Source organism: Tauraco erythrolophus, chromosome 18, assembly GCF_009769465.1.
Source record: "Tauraco erythrolophus isolate bTauEry1 chromosome 18, bTauEry1.pri, whole genome shotgun sequence".
Taxonomy (NCBI): domain Eukaryota; kingdom Metazoa; phylum Chordata; class Aves; order Musophagiformes; family Musophagidae; genus Tauraco; species Tauraco erythrolophus.
The window spans coordinates 9,047,777-9,073,349 of NC_141482.1; the positions used below are offsets into that span (position 1 = coordinate 9,047,777).

At 39.3% G+C, this 25,573-nt stretch overlaps 1 protein-coding gene across 1 annotated transcript in view; it reads left to right on the forward strand.

Annotated features, from left to right (window-relative positions):
* The first annotated feature begins 838 nt into the window (after nucleotides 1-838).
* PTPN1 (protein tyrosine phosphatase non-receptor type 1) overlaps nucleotides 839-25,573 on the forward strand; it is a 40,497-nt gene continuing 15,762 nt past the window's right edge. Inside the window, exon 1 of the mRNA XM_086622955.1 lies at nucleotides 839-1,006. Coding sequence (XP_086479081.1) covers nucleotides 839-1,006 — 168 coding nt within the window. The remainder of the gene's footprint in view (nucleotides 1,007-25,573) is intronic.

The following is a 25,573-nucleotide window of genomic DNA, read 5'->3' on the forward strand; positions in this document are numbered from 1 at the left end:
GGAATCCAAGAACAGGGGACAGATGATCAAACTCCACTCAGAGCTTCTCACATCACACATCCCTTTAAACCAAAGCTATGGCACAACTGACAGACACACATTTCGTTCAGCAGACTGTGTCAGAGCAAAAGAGAAACTCTCCATCTCCGACTGCAGCGCGAGAGAACGGCGCTGCCTTCCCCTGAAGCGGGCACATGGACACAGCCCCGAGCGCTCTGCACCGCCGGCTCGGGCACCTGCTGCCCGGCCGCCGCTCTCCTTGCAGCCCTTCCTCTGCCGTCAGATGGCCGCAGGACAATTTTTAGAAACTTCCGACCCTCCTGCTGCAAACGAAGAGCTTGAGAACGCGATTCGAGCCCTTCCTCACAGCCCCGCAACCGGGAGACGCCAGCCTGGGGCCCGCAGCCCTACAACCGAGGGCTCCGCGTGCTGCCTGCCCTGCCACGGCCCGCCGCCGGGCACGAGCCGGGACTCCCCGCTGCCACCTGCGGCCCGCCCGCCCCGCCGGGGCCGCCCTACCTGTCAGCACCGCCCCGGGCGGGACGGCTGAGGGGCAGCGGGCACCCGCGCCCGCCCCGCCTGCCGCAGCGCTCTGCCGGACCGCGGCCTCGGGGGGCCGCGAGGACGGCGGTACCGGGGGAAGGAGGCGCCGCTTTTCCGCCCGAAGCGGGCGGCGGCCCCCACAGCCTCCCCCCCCACCCCCCCGCGCGCTCGCGCCCGCCGCAACCGGCCCGCACCGCGCGCCCCCCCGCGCGCCCCCCGGCGCGGCCCGCCCCGGACGTCGCGTGGCCGGGGCGGGTGGCGTAGTTCCGGCGGGAAGGAGGGCGGGCGGGGCGACATGCAGAGCAGGGAGCCGCGGCCTCGGGAGCGGCTGGAGCCGGAGCTGCCGGAGCGGCGGGCGGGAGCGGCGCCGGGGGGCCAGGCCTGGCGCGGTGCCCCCACCATGGAGATCGAGAAGGAGTTCCACCGGCTCGACCAGGCCGCCAGCTGGGCCGCCATCTACCAGGTGAGGGGCAGCCGCCTGGCCCGGCTCTGCCCCCGGCCCCGGCGCTGAGGGGGGAGCGCTCCTTCCCTCGCCCTCTCTCTGCTGCTGCCCAGTTCTGCACCCCCCCCACCCCCGCGGCTGCCGAGGGCCCTGCGCGGGGAGCGCTGCCCGCCGCCTCCCCTCTCCCCGGGTCGGAGCTTTCCCTTCCTCTTCTCCGCTCCCCTCCCGCAACAAGCTGCGGGCTGACCCGCCGCTCCGCTCAGCCCTCCTTCCCCTTTCGTCCGGCGCTGAGGGGGCAGGCGGAGGCCCCGCGGGGCAGAGCCCCCCTCACCTCCCGCTCCTCGGGACTTGCGTGGGCGAGGGGCGCGGGGCGGCGGCGCGGCCGTGCCGCGGGGACCCCCCTCCGGCGGGCCGGGGGCGTCCCGCTGCGGGGCCTGGGAGCAGTTTCCTCTGCGAGATCCCTCAGCCGCGCTCATGTTCTCGCTCCGGGTCCCGCTTGGAGCTAAGCACGGGCATGAATTCTCAGTAACCTTTTAAAACTGCCCCCATCCTAGCCCCGGGGGAGGAAATCTGAGTGTCGTATTTGTCCTTTTTTTTTTTAACAGAAAACCAGTGACGGGCAGCATCGCATGCACCTAGCTTTTCAGTCACTTTAATAATAGAACAGAGCCTGAGAACAGTTTGTTAGTAATGCTTCTCCAATCCCCTGGTACTATTTCTTGTTGTTTCGTTTACCACATTTAGATTTTTTTGTCACGTTTTAAAAATCCTGCATAGCAAACATGAATGCTTGTAAGAATATTTGCTGACTGGATCCAGCTTCACACATACAAGCAACAGAAATTAGGGCTTTTCTGTTTAAAAAGTTCTTTGTGCATTTGTCCAAAATTAAGTTTAAGAGAAGATAAAGTACAGGAATGGTTGGGCGGATGCGTTCAGTCGGATCAGGCAGCATTACTGTAAAATCCATTTGAATGTTTAAGCTGGTATATTGCATAAACTAATGAGTTTTAAGTTCATATTTGCAACGTAGAAGTTGGACTTTGCTTCCTTTTCACTACGATTTTCTCTGGCAATAGACATTTAAAAGAAGGAATGAAGTTTCCTAAAAGTGAAAAAAATGAACTCCAGTTTCAGTATCATAGCAGGCAAGTTTTAATAGTAGTAGCTTGCGGGACGAACATCTCCAGTGTTTGGCAATTAGAGAATAAGCATGAAATTTTGAGCATGCTTTTCAGAAGGTCCATTTTTTGTTAGAGTATTTCATTTCCTGCAGAGTTTCAGTGCTTGCTAACTGTATCAGTTGAAAGTCATGTGCATACATGACGTTATGTTTTTCCTAAACTGTTCTTGACAATTTGGTATGTTGCAGGCTTAGTGCTCAGGAAATGATTTTGAGTAATATAGCTCTGTAATGGAGGTGGTATAATTCTATGGGTAGAATTTAATTACAGAAGTGAAATGTGAAAGGAGAATGAGGGACTGTGGCATATTTTCAGTTTGGGATCAGCATCCAATGATGTTGTTTTTCTACTTTCTTTGAATGATGTGACTCAGTAGTCTGCTCAGACGGTGGCACAGTATGAGAGTTGATTGAGAACTAAAATTCAACTCAAGAAAAGATCAAACCAAAAACACAGACACTAAAGTGATTCTTTGATTTGCATCCAAATATTGACAAGCACGAGAAGTGAGTTTTTTTGCTACGTTTTTTTTTGTTCCCTCCTTAAGATTGATTAGTAAGTATGTGCATCTATGTCATATAACTATATAACTCAGTTTCTCAACTACATTCTAATTTTAAATATCAGCTGTTGAAAATGACATCTTGGCAGATCATGTACATCTAGAAGAACAACGTACTTGACTATAATCCTTGCTTTTGGTGTCTGGACTGTGACATTAACAATGCAGTTTTCCTACAAATACCAATCTTTGCCTGAAGAATGGAGTAAGTAGAATAATTTATGTTCGTGCAGAAAAAGTCTTCCTCCAGGTTAACTGTACCACAGGGTTCTCGTGTCTAGGTGTTATGATTGTAAGTGCTAAAATCCAAATATGTTCACTAGTATTCCAAGTGAAGCATCATGCAATTTAGCAGTCGCTTCCTTGTGTTTCTTGGCTAAATCTGTTGTCCTGAAATACAGAACTATACAGCATCTAGGGGGGGAAATTATGAATACTACCAGAAGGTGAAGCTAAGTGGAAGGATGGCTACAAGGATACTTCTCTGAGTGCCACATGACTTTGAAGAGTTAAGAGTTGTCTTTTTAAGCTTCTTTTCTTTTTTTTTTTTTGGACAAGGGGAAGCTATGTTCAGCTATGATAATAGTATAGTTCTGAAAAAATGAAATTTAGATTATTTTTTTAAGCGCAAATAATCACAGGATGGAGACAAAAACATTTCAAAACGAAAACCTCATGCAGGTATTTGTGACAGGCATGTCTTGGACACTGTATGTTTAGTGAAATTATTCCCTGCTACAGCTGGTGAAAACAAGGTGAACACTGACGAATTTCTCCATGTTTTTTTTTTTCTTTTTTTTTTTTTTTTTAATACCCAGTACTGTTCCTTACTTTCATGTAGATGTACTTACTGTAAGAACTTTGAACCATGAGATCCTGTAAATGTTATTCAGAGATCCAGTAGAGAAAAAGGATTAGTCTGATTCTGGCCGTTGCTTGTATTGTAGAGAAACATTCTTAGAAGATAACTAACAAAATGAGACCTGATCTAAGAATAAGAAATACCCGTTCAAATTGAAGTCCTCTTCCATAAAACAGTAAGTTAAAGGAAAATGGACAGCAGATTAAATGTGAGCTTTACAGTATGATACTACAGTGAATGTGTGCAACAGAAAACAGATGCTTAAGGGTAAGTGAATGATACGCACCCTGCATAAACATAATCAGAAGTATCAATAGAAACAAAAAGCATCCACTCTGGAGATGTCACAACAAAAAAGCAATAGCCCAAAGCTAGGAAAAACACAGCTTAGGCTTGTTGTTAGATCAGGGGAGAAGAAGATACAGATATTTGTTCAGAATATGAAAGGAACATTGAATTTTCATTTGCTCACAGTGAGCGCAATATCAGATTTTAATAGTAATTTCATATGCAGAAGTCTTTCAGAATTTTAGGGGGTATTTTAGTGTCTAACTTCTTATGCATGTTGATAGAACGAGATAGTATCTTAAAAACACAACTCAAGTACAGGTGGATTTGCTTCGTGTGTTTATATAAAGGAGGTATGTTGACTTTAGTATGTTGGCTAATGATATTAACTTTGCTGTGCTTATCAGTAACAGTAAAGATAACTGAATTATTTACTGATCTACCATTGAACCAGGGTTCCCATAGAGTAGGAATGGAGGCAGAGCTGGCACTTGGTTTTACAGAAACATCTACGGGGACAGCTCATACAGAGTTTTCCATGTGAAGGTTGCAAAATTAAACTAAAATGTGCACTCTTCTAATTTTTATAGTCAGTAGAATATAAAATAAGAAACAACAAGGTATAGTCTAGATTTTCCAGTATGTTTGGAAGTGAGTATGCGGAAAACAGAACTGGCTATACTGTCGTTTGTGCTCTGGAAAGCTTAAGTGTAGTTACAGTTTGGTTTGAGGCCTGTAAGAGACACTTAACTGTTCTCAGTTTCTTTATTAATTTTTGAGAGTATTTCAAACTAATATTAACATGAATGTTACTTTTTTTTTTCCAAACCTCTCTAAGCTAAACTGAATTACAACAAATTATGAAAGTTAATAAGCTTTAGCCAGGTTATGGGAGGAAGATATGAAGCTATCATAGACATTTTGGATATCGAGAGAGAGAGAAAATTCATGGGTAGTTTTCTATGTATTCACTGTCTCTGGAAGAATCTTTGTAGAATATGTAGATAGATTTTAATGTTGAAAGTAAACTGTGAAATGGTTGACCCTGTAGTCTATAACAGTGTGCTTCTGTTGTGTATTTAAAGTAAATGAACAGGAAGTTCTACTCGTGTTTTGGGTTTGTAAGCTGCAGTGAGAGTTCAGGCTTTGTGCTACTGCAGTACGTAAGCGTTTGGGTTCCTCTTGTGCTCTGGTGCTAAAAGAACTTCAGACTTCTTTGCAGCAGATAAATTGTGGCGTGAGCATGACTTATTATAAGTTCATCCCTGTGCTTTATTCTGCCAGTTCTTGCTCCTTGAAAATGCAAGTCTCCGCATGCATGCCTTGCCACTGCTTAATTCATGCGATGTTGATTCATTCGAGGTTTAGCTTAATTGGCTCTGGTTGTGGAAAGCTGCTTTAGAACTCATAGTTGCAGGGACTCTCTTTTTTCCTTCAATGCAGCTAAAGATATTGCATGTTTTTCCAGTGCTGTACAGACACTGAATCTTGATACCAATGTGGGAGAGGCTAATGATGATGGAGCAGCTAAGTCTCTGTGGCTTGCAAAGTCAGTATCCCCTCGGTGAAAACCAGAGTTTACTTTCAGTTGCGAGTGACAGTATGTTTTGTGCTATTGAGGATGTTTCAGGCCACTTTGCTGCATTAGGTGTACTGGAAACTTTTTCAGATCAAGACCAATTGTGTCTACTGATGGCAAGTGTGAAATTGTGGAAGTTTGATGCTGTGGGGCTACTGAGCTGCTTAGTTTTGCTTGTTTTTCAGACTCCAGAGTTTAAAATCTAAGTACTTGAATCCAACTCTTCTGTGATAGTGTTGCTGTAGGTGCAAAATTGAAAAATGGAGCCTGTTATGGCTTACTGTTAAAGGGATGTAATTTGCTAAAAATGTATGATTTCTACAACATGCAGGCAGTGCTACACCTGCTTCTGAGCACCTTCGGAAGGTTTTTATGGTTTTAGTATGTCCTTCCACATGATATTTATTCCTTTTTCTGTTTGCTGGGAACATACATAGAAGGAAACTGACAGTTAAGGAGAATGCAGTGTTGGCCACATGCCAAATGATGTTAAATTCAAATAGAAATAGCCCTTGTAAGTAGAGAATAAAATGTGGTAGTGGTAGACCAAGTATTTTTGAGACTAAAATAACTTTCTAAATATTCGGAGTAGGCTTGAATTAACAGTTCATCCTATAGTTAACTAAACCTTAAAATGAAATCTTTTCTTGTAATACTTGCGTTGCAAGTGGACTTTCTCCAAGGGTTCTCTTTAGCTGAGACTTTCTAAGCTGTGGTTTACACTGAAGTATCACAGCTACTGTCTTGTAAACGCATAAATTCTTAAGTTTTAGGTCAGTGTCACTATCATGACATAATAATCTATTTGGATTGTGAATTTAGCCTCATGAAATACCTGAGGATACTGATTCCTTAAAATTCAGAATTCATGTATGATTCTAAGTGGTTGTCTTTTAATTAAAAGAAAATGCAGGAGGAAAGAGAGTTTACAAACAAAAGACAGAGGGGGAAAAAAAAAATCTATAAAAAGGGATAAAAGCTTGAAGTCATGCTGTCACTTGTACTCCAGTGAATGTGAGAATTGGGTGGGTTGTTTCAGTCACCAGATATGCCACCACATTTGTTTTCCCATAGTCAAATAAACTAGTTTTTTCTTTAGTCTCCTCATATGCAAAATGAGATTTATATTCAGTAAGTGTTAGAGAGAGTGTGTTTTTTTTAAATACAAAGCTACTTTAATTCCTTTTGTAACACAGAAGGGAAGGAACCAAAAACATGCATATGGTATCAGTATTCTGTTACTGATAATATATTAAGTAGTTTTCTAGCAGGGTTTTGGGGTTTGTGTGTTTGGATTTTTTTTAAGTATCTGCAAATTAGGTTAGCACTGTGTGAAAAAAAGCTCAACTCTTGTAATGCTTCAGGCGATTCAGCATCACAGGAGGATTTTCTCCTGTGACCATGCTCTGTCTTGAAATTTTCTTCTCCTCTTTTAAAACGAGAGGCCTGTTGTCCTGCAGTGGAAGGAATAGAAGATCTCTGCATAGAGTGAAAATTTTTCAAAGTGTGAGTTGAGTAGGAGGCTTATTAACAACAATTTGATAAAATTGATAAATTTCATATTGTGCCATAAACCTAACAAATTAATAAAACAAAACAAAAAAAACGCCACCAACTCCTTAGCTAAAGTGGTTAGTTAGAATGTTCCTGAGTGTGGGATTTCATATTAAACTTTACTTAATTCTGCTTATTTGTGGAATGCTGATTTGGAAAAAGGTTATTGTAAACTGAGATACAAGACAAACACTAGAGGATTGCCTAAGGTTTTATATCATCTTCAGTGCTGTCAGTGTTCAGACGTTTTACAGAGTTACTTAAATTTAAAAAGTTGTTATTTTTAAAATACTAGACTAGACCTATTAGACTAGCACATTTGTATCTGCAACTCTGTAAGTGTGTAGAGCATCACTGCCAGAGGAAAGCAGCAGTGAACAGTGTGTGCCTTTTTTGCTAAAGAAGCCTGTTTCTGAAAATGTTGAAACAGATTTTCTGCAATGTTCAGAATTAATAATATAAACTTGGTCTCATCTGTAAGCTTTGATGTTTCCAGCACTTACCATGGAGATACGGGTGGGTTTTAGTCATTGGTCAACTTGTTTCATGTTGATTTGCACAAGAAACATTTTTTTGTTTATCTTTGTGGTGCCAGTAGACATGCCCTTGCTGGTTTGGCTGGGAGAGGCACTATGATACAGCATCAAAATGCCTTTGTGTGTTCACTTTGTAGATCATGTAGTACAAATGCCAATTCATTTTCCACCAAACCCTGTGAATTTAGATGTGCTTTTTCTCTCACCCACGCAAAACACAGCTAAGATTCAACAACTTGCCTGTCATATTATACTAAGAAAAAGTGATAAAAGTGATTCTTGGAAATTCATGTGATTCTGCTAATAGTGATAGCTGATCTACTTTCAAATTGGGTTTGTGCTTTCTACATTTAAGAAAAAAGGTTCATAGGACAGCAATGAAAAATCCTTCTTGGGAAGGAAAATGAGCTAGCATAAAATGAAACTTTCAGAAAGATTTTTAATTATTTTTTTTCTTATTTCTAATTCTGCAAGTTCTGTTTCCATGTGCTTTCACCTTGCACAGTACTTTACCCTAGAATATGGACTGATAAACACATTCTTTCCATCAGTTATTGTTGTTGCATTCGTAAGTAGTGGAGTAACGAGTTGGTAAAGGGCATCTACTCGTGGAAGCAATATAATATAGCCAGGTTACTTCAGAGATGTGTGTTTCTAACTGTTGAAGCTACAGTCCGTCTGTATTTTTCAACTCAAAATATTTATCATCAACACTGTCAGACGTGATTCCTCACAAATTGTGTGTGTGTGGTTTTTTGGTTTTGTGTGTGTGTTTTTTTTTTTCTGATGGCTTTTGGTTTTAAGGTATACTCTCTTGCTGTCTCCTACCTGTCCTTGTTGGCATGATAAATTATACTGTACTTTTAAGCAGAATTTCTTTGGTATCACTGATACTGAACACGTACCTTATTTAGTTGCTGATTAGTTAACCTCTGGAATGAAAAAATATTTGGAGAGTCCTGCTTTCTAGTTGGGCATATCTTTTATGGAAGAAAGTAGAGAGATAAAAAAAAACTTTTTTCTGAATCCAGCCTTAATTTCATATTGAATTTACTTGAGTAGCATACTGATACCTACATCAAAGACCTGTTTCAGAGGCCTATTTCCATTGTTAGGGACTGAAACTGGATTTCTACTTTGTATGTAGGATGTCTTGTTTCCTTCTCTGTTAGGATCCAGGCCTTTAAGTAGTTCCATAGTTGTGTCAGCTCTTGGTTGTTGTGAATGCTTTGGTTCAAGGGGTAAAAAGTCACCTTCATCACTGAGAGTGAAGAGATCAATGATGAAGATCCAGTTGTCTCACCAATTGTTAAGAGATTGTTGAACCAGATTTGAATTGTGTGGTGCAGTCTTTTTCCTGTACTTAGAAGAAAGTTAAAACAGTTTCTACGTAAGTAGAAATAGGAAATAAAACAACAACGAAGCAAGTTTTGCATTCTGCCAGTATATGCAATTACAGAAAAACTTCCATGCCGTACCGGCAGCGAGCGTGGAGCAGTGCAGATCTTGTTGCAGGCAGGGAGGAAACTGTCACCTCTGAGCAGAAACCTCGCTATACTTTTTGGACTAAAATAATGGCTTGTTAAAAGTGCTACTAAATAGTAGTATTTTGAACTTAAAGTAGCTGTTCTAGTTGTGATCTTTCAGGTGCTTTTTCTTTTATCTCAAGTTCCCAGAATTTTATGCTGCTTCTGTGAAGTGCTTGATTTATCAAGTGCTTGATGCTGTGAGCCGTTCTACAAAAGGCACTCTGTTTCTCAGATTCTTTATATTTATTTGGAACAAGAACAAGTGGTCTACACATGAGGAGGAATGGCCTCATAACCTTCTTCCCTTGTGCACATTGGAATGAGAATTGCTTGTTTATATCATTTCTAATCCCACAGTAACAGGTTACAGTAGCATAAACAGTGTGACCTTTTAGTGTAATCGCAGGAAGTAAAATGTGAAATCTATTTTAAAAATGCATCTTTGACTAAGGAAGAGTATACTTCCTTTTTCTGACAGGAAAAATAACCCATGCTAGTTCAGAAAATCTGGATTCCATTATACTGTGTAGGACCTATTTTTTCCACTGTCTTCTGTAGTCATTGCAGCTGCCTGAAGTAGGACTAAACCTCTGCCATCCTTCTGTAGAATTGTTCTTCCTTGAACATCCTTGCTCTTCATTGCACAGACATAAATAATTAAAGATGAGGTTACTGGAATGGAGAGCAAAAGCTGGAAAAATACTGCATAGCTTATTAAACAGCCAATACATATGCATGCATTTTAGAAATTTTCTGAATATTTCCAGAAATGAAAGAAAAATGGAGAGAGCTTTAACCAGCAAAGGATGGGAGAGCTGACAGCTACCCTACTCTAGAAAATGTTTTTGTTTATTCCCTTTATGTTTAAGTGACAATATTGCTTTCCAGTTTGTTTCTTAAACTTCTGACAATGGAGAATTTTCACAGTAAATCACAGTTGCTACCTACAACTGTGCAGTGCCCGGCAGTGTCTGTAGTATGACATGGGCAAGAACCTCATTTCAACTTGTACAATGTTTTCATTCCCAGTATTGATATCTTCTCAGAATTGGCCCGAAGTGTTTCACGGCCAGAGCAGATCTGCCCTTCTACTGTTTCAAAACTAGTACAGTAAATATCTGAAGGACATGTGTCGTGAACCAACAAACTCATCCTTTTTATCCTTGCATTACGACATTAGCTGTGGTCGAATCGGTGGTGCACTGAAAAATGTAATACTGAGTTGGAGGGGTTGGTGGTTTGATTTTCCAGTGAGCAATACTACATAGGTGGCTCATTAATAATTTCCCTTTAGATAACAATTGCTTTCACTTCTTCAATAATCACTCTAATAACTGGCACATACTGACAGCTAAACCGTGAAAGAGCATGTGGCAGCCTGGCAGTTGGTGGAGGCACGCAGAGGCAGACGCGCGGTGAGCGTGGGTAGTTTCGGCCTCGGGAAAGGAAAGGTCTAGGCAGCCTGAGGTTGAAAGCTGGAGGTGGTCAGCTGTCCTCTCTGGAGGCAGGGTCAGGAATAGGGCCGTTTTTGGAGTGTACCCCTGGGTTCTGGGGCTTGTTTGTTCTGTGTCCATCAGACTCATCTTGTTTTCAGTAGAGGTGAAAGACTGGAACAGGAGGTTGAAAATATGTAAAATCTTTACAGCTGCTAAGTTACTGGATTTATTAGCCGACATGAGAGCATTAGTGGAGAGGTCTAATCTTACAAGTCTTTTTAAAGCTTGTCAAGAAGCAGGCAGAGCAGAAAGACTTTGTGGAAACTACTGACTTATGTCTTATCATTGTTTTCTTGTTTACAATTTGCATAAAGCTTACCATTCAGAACCGCCATTAGGAGCCATGTCCGTTGTGTTAGGCTTTCCTTGATTCCTTCATACAATCCAGTGCACAGGCTACTTTTCTGTGACTGACTTGACAGCAGGAAATTCCTTATTTGCTATTGTGTCTGCTGAGTCCTCTACCACATGAAGTGGGGGTTTTGGGTGGTAAAACTGTTATGTGCTTTCTATCCTTTAAGAGTAGCTAGATAAGTTAGTATTGCTACCTAGTACGGAGCAAGCGCTCAAACATCCTTTGTTTTCATGTAATAGTGTCTGCATCTTTAGGGTTTTCTAGTGCTAAAGTCTGCTAACAATGTATTCTCCTTATAAAACTCTCTCTACATGCAAAATTCTATCTTGGAATAGTTAAAGAAAAATAATCCAATCTTCTAGTAAAAATGCTTTCCCCTCAGCGCTGTTTATGTAATAGGAGGCACTTGTGGGTGATTCTAATAGTCGATAACCTTTATTTGTGGATCACAGCTCAGAAGCCTTTAGTGTAACCATCTTTTAGGGGACAGGGGAATTGAAAGGCATGCAATGGAGGTGAAGGGGTTTTTTTAAAGATATTTGGGTGTTACTGCGTCTTATCCTTTTCTCTGATAGTGTTCCAGATACATGCTAAGACTGCAAATGAGGATTTGAGATAGCCACCAGATCATAAAGCATATTTAGTCAAGACTGATAACTGGCTCCGTCTGACAGGAAGAGGAACATGATGAGCAAGAGTCTAGTGGAGCTGTGGGGTGTGGTGCGTTAGGTACAGCACTGTGTCTGGGCTGGGAAATGGGGAGTACGGGAAGAAATAAGAGTTGAGCATTTCCAGAGAGGATGCTGTCATTACAGAGGTAGAAGTTGTGACAGTTGTTTGGCTTTGCTAAGTCAATTGGTGTTCTCAGAGTGAATTGTTTTAAACCAGCAGTAGTAGTAGATGCGTGAAGTGGCAAAACATTGTTTATCTCATCTGATCCATTCAATTTACTTTCACTCACAAATCTGTTTCATTAGCATGCGGAGGATTAAATAGTCCTTTGAAGGCCTAGCTTGTCGAGTTTTGCAGTCTTTTTCATGTACTGCAGTGCAGAGTGCTAATCTGTCCTGCATTAGGATGTCTGTAAAAGCTTATCTTGATGATGTGATGTGCCTGCTTGATACTGACATTTGTTTTTTAAACTCGGAGTTGCTTTCGGATGGGAAGAAGACGACCTACACAGCTGGAGGTGAAAGTTCTCTCTCACTGCAATGACAGTTAAAACAGTCTCTAGTAACAAAGGATTGGTTCTGTCACTGTCTTAAAGTATTGCTTTGCACCTTGAAGAAATAATAAAATATAGAATAAATTTTAACGTTTTAAGATATGGCTCCTTTTGGGGTAAGGGAAGGGTTGTATCTTTCCACAGGAAGTTCTCAGGCTTGTTGGCCATAGGTAGATTTTTCTTACCCATTGTCTTTCTGAAGACATACTTTTATTCTCCTTTCCTGTGTGTGAACTAAGTGCTAACACACACTAGAAGCTATGCTTATGTGAAGTAAAATGCAGTATTAATATCCACTGTGACTAAAGACTTAATATGCGTTGTTATTTGCGTGTGAAGGTCAGCTCGTCAAGTGCTCAGAAACCTACCTCGGATCTTAGTAGCTTTACTTCTCTGGATGTCAGTTCAGTAAACATTATGTCTCTGCTGTCAACGTTAAAAGGTTAAGTTGCTCTTTCCAAAAAAGTTTTGATTTTTCTCTTTTTTTCTTAGAACAGTTCACTACTCTGGCAGTAGTTGTGTAAACATTGAGCTTTCAAGTGCAACTTCTGTTAAACCTTGGTGTAGAACAGAGATTCCCAGTCTTCCTGTCCGGGAGCCATGCGATGGCTGGACAGTCTGTTCTGTCTCCATCATCAACCAACACGCTTGTGTGTTTGTCATGGGGTCTGTCAGCCCTTATGTGACCTGACAGTCATAGGCAGGTAAACAAATGTGTAGGTTTGTGTTTGTGGGGACAGGGGAGATGGCATCAGCGTTTGACTTGTCCCCAAAACTGTGTTTGGTCCACAGATTGTGAGCTGCTCATCTCAGGTTTAGAAAGCTGTAAGCTTTAACAGCAAGCTAGCTTAGCTTAGATTGGTTTCCTAAACACGTATTAGACAGTCGTGTGAGAAAACAGGAGTATCCTAATTCTGCTTTATCTAACATCTGTTTTCAGCAGTACTGTTTGTTCTCAGCAGGTTTTTGTGTGCATTGCAGTAGCTTGGCAACCTGTAGGTTGCACCATTCAATGAATTCAGTATGCTTTTAATCATCACTAAAATTTTCCTTTCCAAATTTGAATATTATAAGTACAGTGAAGTGGACATCTGTGATTGTAACAGCAACAGCCATGTTAAAGAGGTCCCAACTGAAACAAGCTGTTCATGCAAATTTGTAATCCAGTGTATTTCTTTGAATTTCAGCCGGAAAGTCTTTCTTGAAATGAGTTAAGAAAGGATACTTGTAACTTCTCTCTGGGAGCAGCATTGAAGCGGTATTTAGGCAGCGTGCTGAAAAACACAACTACTAAAAGCACGGCTATTCGCTGGTTCTGTTGTAGGAGCAAAGCTCGAGTTTGGCCTTTCTGTGCAGGCAGAGGCATGAACACGGTTTGTGCAATCCCGTTAATTGTACGTTCTCTTTAAACCTGAATCTCAGTGTGTCAGAAACCGTACAAAGCTTTTGCTAATAATATAATGAGTATGCTTTGGCATATAGTTCCATTGCCTGTGTTCTTACTAATGGCTGGCAGAATGAAACCTTCTTATGCCATAGATTAGAACTTGCTGGGATTTTCTATTATATCCTAATTTGTAAGGAAGACACAGATGCAGGAGGAAAACCCACTTACATTATGGAGTTGGTACCTGTTGTAACATACGGTTCATCTTTTTGAATGAACAGGATTTCTCGATACTAAATAAATCTAGTAATCCCTCTCACACTTTTAATGTAAAAATTGCATCTCGATTTATTGCCAGTAAACCAACATATGGTACAAACATCTTCAAGGAAATGAAGTTTACCACTAAATAAGATGTAGATATCTTTTTTCTTTGGTTTTTTTTTTTAAAGTAGGTAATACAGAGTTCACAACTTCCTATTTAACAATTCCTGCCACTTCCTTTCTTGTGTGTTTTAGTATTTCCTCTACATAAAAGCTCATAACTTTCAGAATTTTGATGGAATTAGTAGAAAGTTAGAAATACGGTATTCTCAATAAAAAAAATAATAGTGACGTGATCTGAATGTGTGCCACGTTATAGGCACAGTGTGACTTTATTTCCTCAACTTCTGCAAATATATTATAAAGTTTTATTTAGCTATTAGATTATTGGAGTACCCAATATGAATGAAATAATTTCTGCAGTGACACCCCTGAGAGAAAAAAAATGCTTTAAACTCTGAATGCAGTTGCTTAGTGTTTCAAAGTAATGAACAGAATTTACTTGGGTTCCAACTGAGTCCTGTCTTTTTGATATTAAACATTTACTGGTACCCTTTTACCTGTTCTTTTAAAGGTTTAATACAGATTTTTATGTTATGGTTGTTTTAGTTGTCTGTAGAAAAAGTAGACTTAAAAATATGCCTTCATCAATATAAATATATTTTAAGAAATAATTCTCTTACCTTTCCTATAATAAAATACTAATAAAATAGCTGTCAATACATATAAACCAAAACCATGATGACTTAAATATGACTTATTTTGTGAATGCTATTTTTAAATGCACTGTGATAATGCATGTTCCTCACCTTTCATTCTTTACTGATGTACCCGTTTCTGCAGAGTAAGAATCTGGTACATGTAGAGCCACCTGTGTTTTAGTTTTATAATCTGACAATCTGACTGTTAATTCATATTCAAGCATGTTCTACATTGGCCCGCTGCTACTTCTGCCATGAAATTCAATGATGTTTTGACTGTTGGGGGGGCAGTCAGAATTTTGGAAGTCACATGTAATGGAATGTATTCAGAAGATTATCTAGCAGAAACTTGGGCTGTATGCCCAACATACAGTACTACCTGTACAGTTTGGCTAAAAGAATATCTTTTAATTTCTAATGCATTTCTTCCATCATCTGAACAAAAATGGCTCCAAAATGCCAACCTCCGGATCTCTATGTCTACAACACAGAGGGCTCACAAAAACCTTCCTGGCAGTTCTGGTGTGTTGTGTTTGGTAAGTGTGTTCAAGTCTGTCTGGTTTATGCTTTTGCTGCTGGATAGATACAGGAACTACATGAACACCTTTGTCCATTGATTACTGAAACTAGAGTTCAGAGCTCTTTAAACAAGGAGTACATGTTCATAAGCAAGCAGCTGTGAACTGGACCTTTTCTTTTCCTTTCAAGACAGGGTCTTCTGAATGCTCCACATAGAGAGGAGATTGCCTTTACCTTACCAAATAAGAATATATGCCTTTATATATGAAATATTACAGAAAAAATAGTGGTAAGTCTCTCAGGTCTGAATAATCTGTTGCTGTTGCATTTGATATGGTAACAGTATTGTGCTGTGAAGGCTAATTTAGTAGGTTTCTGAGAGGGAAATAACCTTTGGAACTCTTATAATATGCAAACTAATTAGACAGTACAGTGAACACAGCTGTTTCTGCCAAGCTGACTAAGCTAGGAATTCAAATGACTATTTTTAGCCAGTTTATAATGTCTCTGGTTCTCAATGGTACCTATGTTAATACTTTAAAAAATTATATAAATGTGTATTCATCCCACTGACAAATGAGGCACAATCAACTTTTTTTAGTGCAATCAGTCTGTTACTTTTTAGATCAGAACAAATAGTGTGAATGTACAGACAGAACAAAACGCTTCAGGTGGCATCTGGGCTCTGTTATACTAAAATAATTTCTGACTTGTATGAATTCAAACTGAAGACTTCCTAAGAGGAAGAGGCATGAGCCCTGGAATGAAGTAATTGTTGCTTTCTGTAAGTCTTTTACATATAGTTTGTCTAGCATACATATTCCTGCTTTTTTTGCCGTCCAAGAAAGTTGCTGTTCTCCATTATATAAGAATTTCTTGCATGCTATTTGCATTCAAAAATGCTTTTCTGTTGATCCTCAAGATATTATGAAGGAACAGATCTTCTAAAAAATTACTATAAATTCTATCCAGAGATCTAAAAATCATTGCAGTTAACTTTACTTCTGCAGACTATGAAATAATTGCACTAACAAAAATTTGGAAAACAATGCTGCTGTAGGTTACTTGGTGTAAAGTGTTTACAGTTCTATGAGGTGTTGTCAAGATTAACCTCAAAATCAAATTCTGAACTAGTTTCTTATTTCTAATAAGCTTTATTTGGTACTTTCTACAAAGATTACTGGATGAGCAAAAGCATTCTTCAAAATCTGTGTGTGCTGAATAGACATACTTCATGCATAAATTTGAGTCTTTTTTTAAAGTCTAATTTTAACATAACATATGGCAAGCTGGTGTCTAAAACTGCTTTATCTGACTGTACTTTCTAAAGTCATATATAAATAGTTTCACTTCAGATAACAATTAAGTCTTAGAAGAACTGTTTTAATTGCTATTTGCTTCTGTTAACACCAGTAGCTTGCTTACTCTATCCTCTAAATTACAGTAGATGAGATCCGAGTTTAGTTTTAGTTGTTGGGTGTGGAAAATGATGCTTGCAAATTAATCTTGTTTTCATAAAATCCTGTTCTCTCCTGTTTTTCATGATGGTGAGAGACTTTCAGACCAGTTCAAATCAAGAAAATAAAAACTAGGCAAACTCCAGAAGTTCTGATTCCTGAGTAATAATCTTTTTGTTTCTGGTTTTGTGTCATCATGGAAAATAGACCATTGACAATTAATCTAGAAATGCTTTTGTATTCAGAAAGACTTTCTTACCAAAGACATAAAGCAAACGCGTGATTTCCAGGCCTGCCTCCCATGACTCTGAATGATGTCCGCTTCCAATGACAATTCTTTTTTTTTACAGCGCTGATGATGGAGTTGGGGAGCTAATCTAAAACTTTATTCCCTTGCCTCTAGGGACCACAGAAGACAAAAACATGCCTATAAGAGCCTAAAAAAATTGCTTAGAGAAATAACCTCCCTTCTGAAAGGAGAAATATGTAGTTGTTCCAACACAGCTGTCAACCCAAGTGGTTGGATTCCTAAAATGGTAGTGAGAAACATTGACTCCTAAGTTAGAAACCTAATGAGTTTGAGCATTGCGGATGAAAACTAATCTGCTTGGAGAACACAAGCAGCATCCATTATAGCAACCAAGAAGTGTCTTCTGACTGTCTTCACTGGGTGTCTTCCTTGACTGGTGCATTTGCACCACTCTTGAGGAGGACACAACTATTCAGAAGAGATAGGGTCGGTCAAAATCACTAGTCTAGCATACAGGCCTGCCTGTTTCTCATTGAAACCCTTTAATGTTTTGACAGTCCCAGTTGACATAAATGTTTATTTTGCAATGTAATGTCAGCAACAACAACAAACTTGACATTAGGGCATCCGAAGGACAATAGCAGTGATATGAAAAAAATGTATGATGTTTTCCTTTTTTAAGTTCTAGAAGGATATTTTTGTAGCTTTAAGAACTTGCAAAGGATTATGCGTATCTAACAACCTATCTTTTCCCTTTGCATGCAAATTCAAGTGTCACATTAACAGCATGACAGAAATAAGTTGATGATGAATTTCGGAGTGTACAAAGTCTCCTGCTTTCCCTGTTACTTGTTGCATTAACTGTGGTTTCTAGGAGGTATTGTAAGGTGCAAAGTCAAGTTGTTGAATTTGTGAAGAGCTTGACAAGTAAATATGAAAACTTGGGAGCTCTTAAAAAACTAAGATTTTATGTTTTCAGGCACATCTAGTACTCCAAGACCTCTCTGACATTGGTGAATTTTTTGCTTTTGATCAGATTGTCTCTGTGTAGCAATCTCTCATTCCACCTAGGTTTTAATACTCATTTTGAGCACCTTCCAAAATTTCTGAGGTCATCTTATTTCCTATTTTCAAGTAGTATTTGTAAACTGTCTTTGATCTTCATCACTAGTAACTGGATGACCACTACTTTAATGTGGATATGGCACCATTTGAGAGAAGGATGTGTGTTTTTTTCTATTTGAACCTCATCCATCTGCAGCAGAAAGTAGTGCTGCAGAACAAGCTGAAAACTGTAAAAAGCTTGTTTCTATTTGCCAAATCCAGGGTTAAAAATCCTTGTGATCTTACTCAGGGAGTCAGATGCCTTCCAGGGGAGTTGTCCTGGTGCTAAATGTATGGGTATAAAAACAAACTCTCTGAAATGTATGGGTGTAAAATCAATCTCTCTGAAAAAAAAAAACAACCAGCTTTACCACTAGGAGACTGTTTAAGAAAACAACTTTTCTTTCTGTGACTTGTTAGGATTGCCTTGAGGATTAGAACTATAAAATACCTCAAAGCTTGGCAAATAAATTTTGTTTATCTCTACTGAATAAGCAAAATGATGGATTTAGGAGAGATGATGACTTTGTAGTAGATGGCAGTTTTACCCACATCACAAGTGTTGCCAAGGTCTTGTGTATTTTGTAGATATTTTACCTGTCCCTTAGGGCTACTTCGTAGCCTTACTCCTAACTAAAATCCCTGATGCTTCATGGATGCTACCTAATTAGTTTCAATTAGGGAGAAAAGAGAAAGCAAATTAGTTGGTGAGGTTGTGTTCCCAGCTTATTTGTGGTTGGTGTTTTGGGACTGCTGTAGAAACACCTTGTCATTTTCCTTAAGATCCTTTCCCAGGACAGGCCTCCGGTTTAGTAGTGGGCTCATACTCCGTGCTTGCAACTTCTGCGCTCTGGCTTCATGGCAAAATTGCCCTCCCCTGGGGGAGGGAACATCATACATGTGTCATACCAATTGGAATGTCTGGGGAATCACCCTTTGTTTGGAAGCTCAGATTTGTGTTATACTTTCATGGATAATTTCGTAAACACATCAGGAAGGTGACTCTCTGAGCTTCTTGTGTGGGCCATGTTGTGGAAATGTGCCTTGTGGTGGAAGTGTGTCTCTCAAACTTTGAGCAGTGGCTTGCTAAATGTTGTACTAATGCTGACTTTGTTTTTCTCTGGTAACTTCTGGTTGTGGTGTGTGCTCAACACTTAGATCTGTGTCTCACATATCATACCTTAATTTGAAAATGACCTCGACAAAATTAAGATCACTTGGGAATTGTAGCCTGCCCTTTTCTCTTTGACAGTTCTATTATTTTAAGCAGCTCTGCATGTTAATGATGAGCGTATATTGCTGCAGATAAGGAATACTGGACTTGACTGGTCTTCTGTTGGTGTGACCAATATTTTTAAGATACCAGTTAGTAATCTAGATGTGTTGAACTCATGTCATCTATGAAAGGTTTAAAAATAATGCTACGGTAGTTCTGCAGTTGTATAAGTTTAAACTGCTGATAAGACAAATACACAAATGTTGGCTTTTCTTAAAAAAACAACTAACATTTGTAACTTTATTTTGTTGTTGTTTTTTTTTAAATATTTGTCCTGAGCGAAATGGCTGTGGTGTTTGTCTATTAAGCACCTGAAGTGCTGTGCTGTTTGTTTGGCTTTTAGTCAAAAGCCTTTCCGGGAAAAGGTGAAAGGACACAAATACCACAGACAGGTTTTGTTTGTAGTTCAGTGAATGTGAAGTGTATGTTTTAATCTGAAATAAAGTTTCTTTTTTAAAAACTTAATCGAGGCTTATGAGGAACTTCAGCTCCTCAGTCATGCAGGGCTGCTTGCTTTCAAACTTGGCGAGTGTGATATGACTCATCAAGACCACAGAACTTGTTCTATGTTCGGATGCTCTGAGTCCTTTGGTTGTTGTAGTTCTGTTACAGTTCATTAGATGAGCATGTTAATAGTCTCCTCAGCTGATTTAGAGGGCCCTAAACAGTGACAGTAGATCCAGTACTAAACAACTGCCTGGAGTATCTCTTAGGCAGAAGATGATATTGTCCTTCTATAGTGGTACAATACCTATTACCTTAGGAGCCTCTCAATTTCCTTGTTAACAGTAGCAATAAAAATGCCAGATATTCTGAAAAATCTATGTTCTTTTTAGTGGGCAGTAAGCCAGCATGCCCAGGGAAGTAGAAGAGCAGGATGTGTTCAGAACCAAAAGTCTTGGAGCAGACATATACATTGAGGGCAAAAATGGGAGATCAGGAAAAAGAATCTGTAAAGATCTGTTCAGCTTTTAACTGATACGAACTTGAATCTGTTGCCTGATGAGGGCACTCAGGTGGTGATAGTGATGGAAGTGGGTCTGATGCGGAGTGCCAGTTTTATCCAAAATATTTCATTTTTGTCAATTCAGGTGCCCGGCCAAGTTTGAATTCTGAAACAATAATTCAGTTAAAGGATCACTTATGTATTTTTTTTTTTTCATTTAAACATGTGAGTAGGTCTTAAATACATGACAAGAAACGAGCAACTGTAGTTTCATTAGGAAAGACATGATTTAAAAACACTCAACTCGCCCCAACAAACAAACAAACCTGCAACCCATAAACCCACAGGTGACTTTTTGTTGTATTTACCAAAATTAAGGATAATTTGTCAGAGTCGACACCTGGAGGAGGGGGGAAAAAAGAACATCAGATGGGGTCTGGTAATGATTTTCATTGCTTCCTACTGCTGTTGTACTGCTGACAGGAAGTAGGAGTATAATTATTAGCAAGTTTTATCCCCGCACCAGAGCACACACTCTGATGCCCGAACAGATCGAATCAGACATACCTTCTGTGCGAGGGGAGAGGATGGTAAGTTATGAAATGGAACTGCCTGCCTGTGTTCGTTTACAGGAACATTCTTCTGCTTTAAGATTTTAAATGTGCTCGTTTCAGGGTACTGAAATCAATTTACAGGAAGTCGGGTTCGACTGATTCACTTTCTGCATATTGAGTTCTGCCCAAAGTGAAACTTCTGTTATTAACAAAGCATGAGTGAATTTTTTTATTATTTTTTTTTAGACACAATTTGAAATGACTGAAAGTAATAAAGCCTTTTTTCTTTTTCTTGAAGGCTGTGGTTTTTTAAAGGTGAGATTTAAATCTAAATAAAAATCATTCTGGGTAATTCCTGTAATGGTGATGAAGTTTACAACTGGTTTGTGCTTATATAGAAAATAATTCTTGCTGTTTTCCTGCCTTTATTTCAGTACCTTTTCTTGATTTTCTGAAAATAAATTAGCTACCTGGTAAAGTAACCTGTTTACGTCTCCAAGAGCAGACTATCCATATGTCAATCATGACAGGTAAAGAACCACCACCTGATGATAGGTCCTGAAACGGACTGAAAAACTTGAAGGATAACACTTCAGTTCATTCCTTCTCTCTCTTTGGTTCTCTTCTGTTCAGATTTAGGGACGAAGATGACTCTTTTTTTATTCTCCTGTATCTACTTCTGTTTTTAATGGAAATTTAATTTGCAAATTTTTTTTTTCTTAATTTTAATTTTGCAGCATGTAAAACTTTGAGACTTAGGAATTAGAGTGAAATTGTTTTACGATGAAAAGGTGTTATGATTATTTAAATATGTTGATAGTGTGTATAGATTACTTCAGTTTTGGTTTAGGTAACATCTGCTACGACACTACATAGATTGATAATGCAGGGACATGTTAGAGCTGTATTGCATTGAAGTGCAAAAAATTTATCTGGAGAATGAAATGTTGCTTTACTTGATTACCGTAAAACTTGTTCTCTTTCGCAAAATACTAAGACAATCAGAATTGCTTGACTCCTCCAGATTTAAGCAAATCACAACATTTTCTGAGTACTTCTGTTATTGAACAGATTTAACTCAGCTGGTGGTGTTTTCATACACCTATTACTGTACTTTCCATGATTTTTATGAAGCTCTCTTTAAATCCTTTCTGTCACTATTCTTCTGTAACTGCCTTCAAGCTGCTTTTATCACTGTTCTGAACAGCGTAGCTCAGGTTAGAAATAAATGATTATGGATTGACGATCATTTTGTAGGTACTTCTAGTTGCCCAGTTATCCTAAAAACTTAATCAGAAGTAGGTTTATCCTTTTCATGTATGTGTGTGCTCTGTAAGGATTTTAATCCACCAAATTACCTGGTTAAATTCAGAGCAAAATCTAGATTTTATTTTGCTGATTTTAACTAAGGATGACGTAGTTATCAGTTTGATCAAATGCCTGTTACATAAAAAATACTTTATCCTTCTGCCAGAGGGTTTTTGGATAAAACTGTTACAGATTAAACCATGTTAATGTGCCATTGCCTTCTACTATCTTCTAGTAAATAGGAATCTGGTTACTGAGAGATATGATGTCAATTGGCTGCTGTTAGACGGCTATTGTGAAGTTTTTAATCTCGGTTTTATTGTGGATTTTTACAAAAGAAATTATTTCTGCAAGCCAGATATAAATTTTTTTTTAAAAGTTGGAAATTCATCCCCAAGTGCCAGCTGTTACTAGTGGTATTAACTGTGCATATTACTGATATTAACCAGGCTAATAAACTTTCATCTGAAGTCTTCTGCCCTTATTGTAGCACAATCCTTGAAATGGTTTAAACAAAAGATTGTTAAACCTTTTAAAAAGACTCTTGTTTTTTTTCCTGTGCAGAACATTGAGCCTGAGTTTATGCATAAAACTTCTAATACTGAACTTCAGTGTTCAGTGTATGTTAACCAATGTTCAAATTGATATATTAACCTGAGTAGCTTTCTGAGACCCATGTAAATGAATTGAAACACTTGAAAGTCTAGCAAGTGTTTGAAAATGTTGCATAATTTTGAGGGAATTGCAGGGGGGGAAATATGTAGCTGCTTGATGATTTAAAAAACAAAACAAAACAAAAAACAAAAGCACAAATCCAACTTCTTTAAAAAGCAGTAAAACTTCAAAATATTAGTGACTAATGTCCATGAAAGTGAACAGTCTACCTATACAAATGATGAAAGAGTGAGCAAGGAGGGATGTTGATGCAGATATCTTGAAACTCACTGTGTCACGTTGCAAACCTTGCTGAAAAAGGGACACTCTGAAACAAGTGAGTCTTATGGTTTATTATCTAATTTTTTTAATCGGATGAACTCATTTGTTTTAAGATTAAATGGTGATAATGGATTATGCAGGAATTTGGGGCAATAGTAGTCTGGCTTTCTTAACATTAACTGAGGTTTTTAACACTGTATGTAGTATCTCTGAAAGATAGTAGAGGATTCAAAGTGAATATAAATAAAAATTCATTCCATGGTTCCTGTTTCATGAAGTCAGAGATCCCCTTGAGAAACTGTAAACTATCTGCAGCAGTTCCAAGGGCATCTCTTGTCCTTTCATTTCCAATTTGCAACTTGTAGCTTGTCTAAGCTCTAGAAAATATCTTGGGTATGCAGCACAGTGATCTGATTTTGCTGTGAAAAGGTGTGAGAAGAAGCTCTTTTCATCCATCCCTCACCTTCTAGTACTTAGAGGTTTTATGTCTTTTTTTTCCTCCCCTCCCCATCCTCTCTGAAGCCTGCAAAGTCTGCACTCATGGTCTTTACCTCGTTGTTGGTTTTGGGTTTTTTGTGTGTGTGGTGGTAGGTCTGTGAAAGCTCTAATGCTGTTAGGCGACTTATGAGATGTCAGAATGAAAATATTAGGTAACTAGGAAAGGAGGACTCTGTTTATAACCACGGTTGTCAGTTTGTGAAGCCTGGAATACCCTACAGGACAGGAATTACACATTTTTAAACTCATACAAACCCATACTGCAAACAAATTAAGGTCTGGATTTGCTACACAGACTAAATTCCTTTAGGAGTTCGTAGATATCTGGACTGTCTGATGCACCAGTCTATTTGAGATGAGGTTAAACCAACACACTCTATCAGGAGGCCTCTAATGTTTGGGCAAATCAAGATCTGGATCTGAGCTCCGTGATTATTTTTCTTACAGGAGAAGAGTAACTGAGTTAGAACCTCTTGACACTTTAATGAGACTGTGGTTTATTTCCTGGCACAGACTTTGATGATACAGATAGCAAAGCTTTTCTTTTGCAAAACAGCTGTCAAGAAAAAGCCATTTAATCTTCTCAAAAGTCTCTATCCTTCCAGTAATGTCCAAGATGTTCTTCTGGAGCAGATTGAATATCTGGAATGAAAAATAGAGATGGATGTGAAGAAGAAGGGAACTTCAGTTGTTTTCTATACTTACCCTCCCATTCAGTTGTTTCCTGTTTTGGCAGTGAGTACATGGCTGCACAGCAGCAGAAGTAGAGTATTCCTGCCAGCTACTCTGAACTTCTTCTGTATGGGTCATAAATTTCAAGGACAAACTGTATTTTGAACTTAGTGAAATTTGAGAAGTCTCATTTAATTCTTTAACCTAATCTTAGAGCTTAGATCTTTGATCACCCTGGCTCTGAACCCTGAAAAAAATCAGAATTCAAAAATCAGCTTTTACTCATTGCAGATAATGACACTGAAGCAATATGACAATCTTAACAGCTGAGTTCTGTGGAATTGCAATGATTTATTCTACAGAAATGTCCTCCTTTTGACAACACGCAAAATAAATGTAATACTGTTATAATTTGGAAATGGCACAAGTCTATGACTTTCTCCCCTCTGGAATTATGTACTCAGGCTGTAAGAACCATTCAGGTGCAAGTGTTTAATTAAGGATTTTACAGCATTCTGTTATCTACCATGATGAAGTGGATACAATAAAGTACTGCACAACTAACTTCCATAATTCTTGAATTACTATGGTTAGACGTGTTGAAATTAGTCTATGGTGAGAAACAATCCATAATATCTGCTAGCTGCAATAAACGTGGGCCCAGAAGAAACTGGTGCGCTCTCACAAGTGCTGATATGATTTAATAACATGATCCTGCCCAGTTTACATTCTCCTGGGGGGTTATTTCCGTGCCTGCGACCAGCTGACTGGTGTCAGAAACGCTGCTTACGCTGCGGTGCTGCAGCCTGTCCCGGATTGCCCACATAGTGCTGAACTGGCAAGGGGCTTTCTAGGAAAACCATGTTGCAAGTGTGCGATTTTTATTTATCTGTTTATAAAACTCACGTAATAGTGGTGTTGAACTTTAAACAAGCCTGTCCCTTTCTCTCTCTCTCTCTTTCTGTGCTATTTGACCTCAGGAAGAATCTTGGCATGTCAGCCTGTTTGTTTTTTTTGAGGGGTATTGATAAGCAAATCAATACTACCATAGTTTACTTGAAGGCAAAACTGAGAGACTAGATAAAATGTTTTAAAAGGATATTAAAATGTACATTTACTTCATTTATCTGGCTAAAATTCCGCAGCTTGTTAATGTTATGTGATGCAATTGTCTGTTCATTTGTCTGGTCTTTAGATGACCTCTTGTTACCAGCAAGTTACATCCTTATTTCTTGTCCCTGTCCAAATATCCTGATGTAAAGTTTAAGACTGACAAGGAAGACTGGATTTCTTATCCTAAGTGGGTAGAATGAACAGTTGATCTCTGTATGCTTTATATCTTAGCAGGGTTCTTTTGTTGAGGAGTCAGTTCACTGCTTCTCGGTGACTCAGTTTGCTCCCTTACGCACTGAATCTGGAGACCTCTTCCCATTTGTGTAAAGCAACTGTTTATTATGGATCCCTTAGTACATCCGGTTTTCTTGTG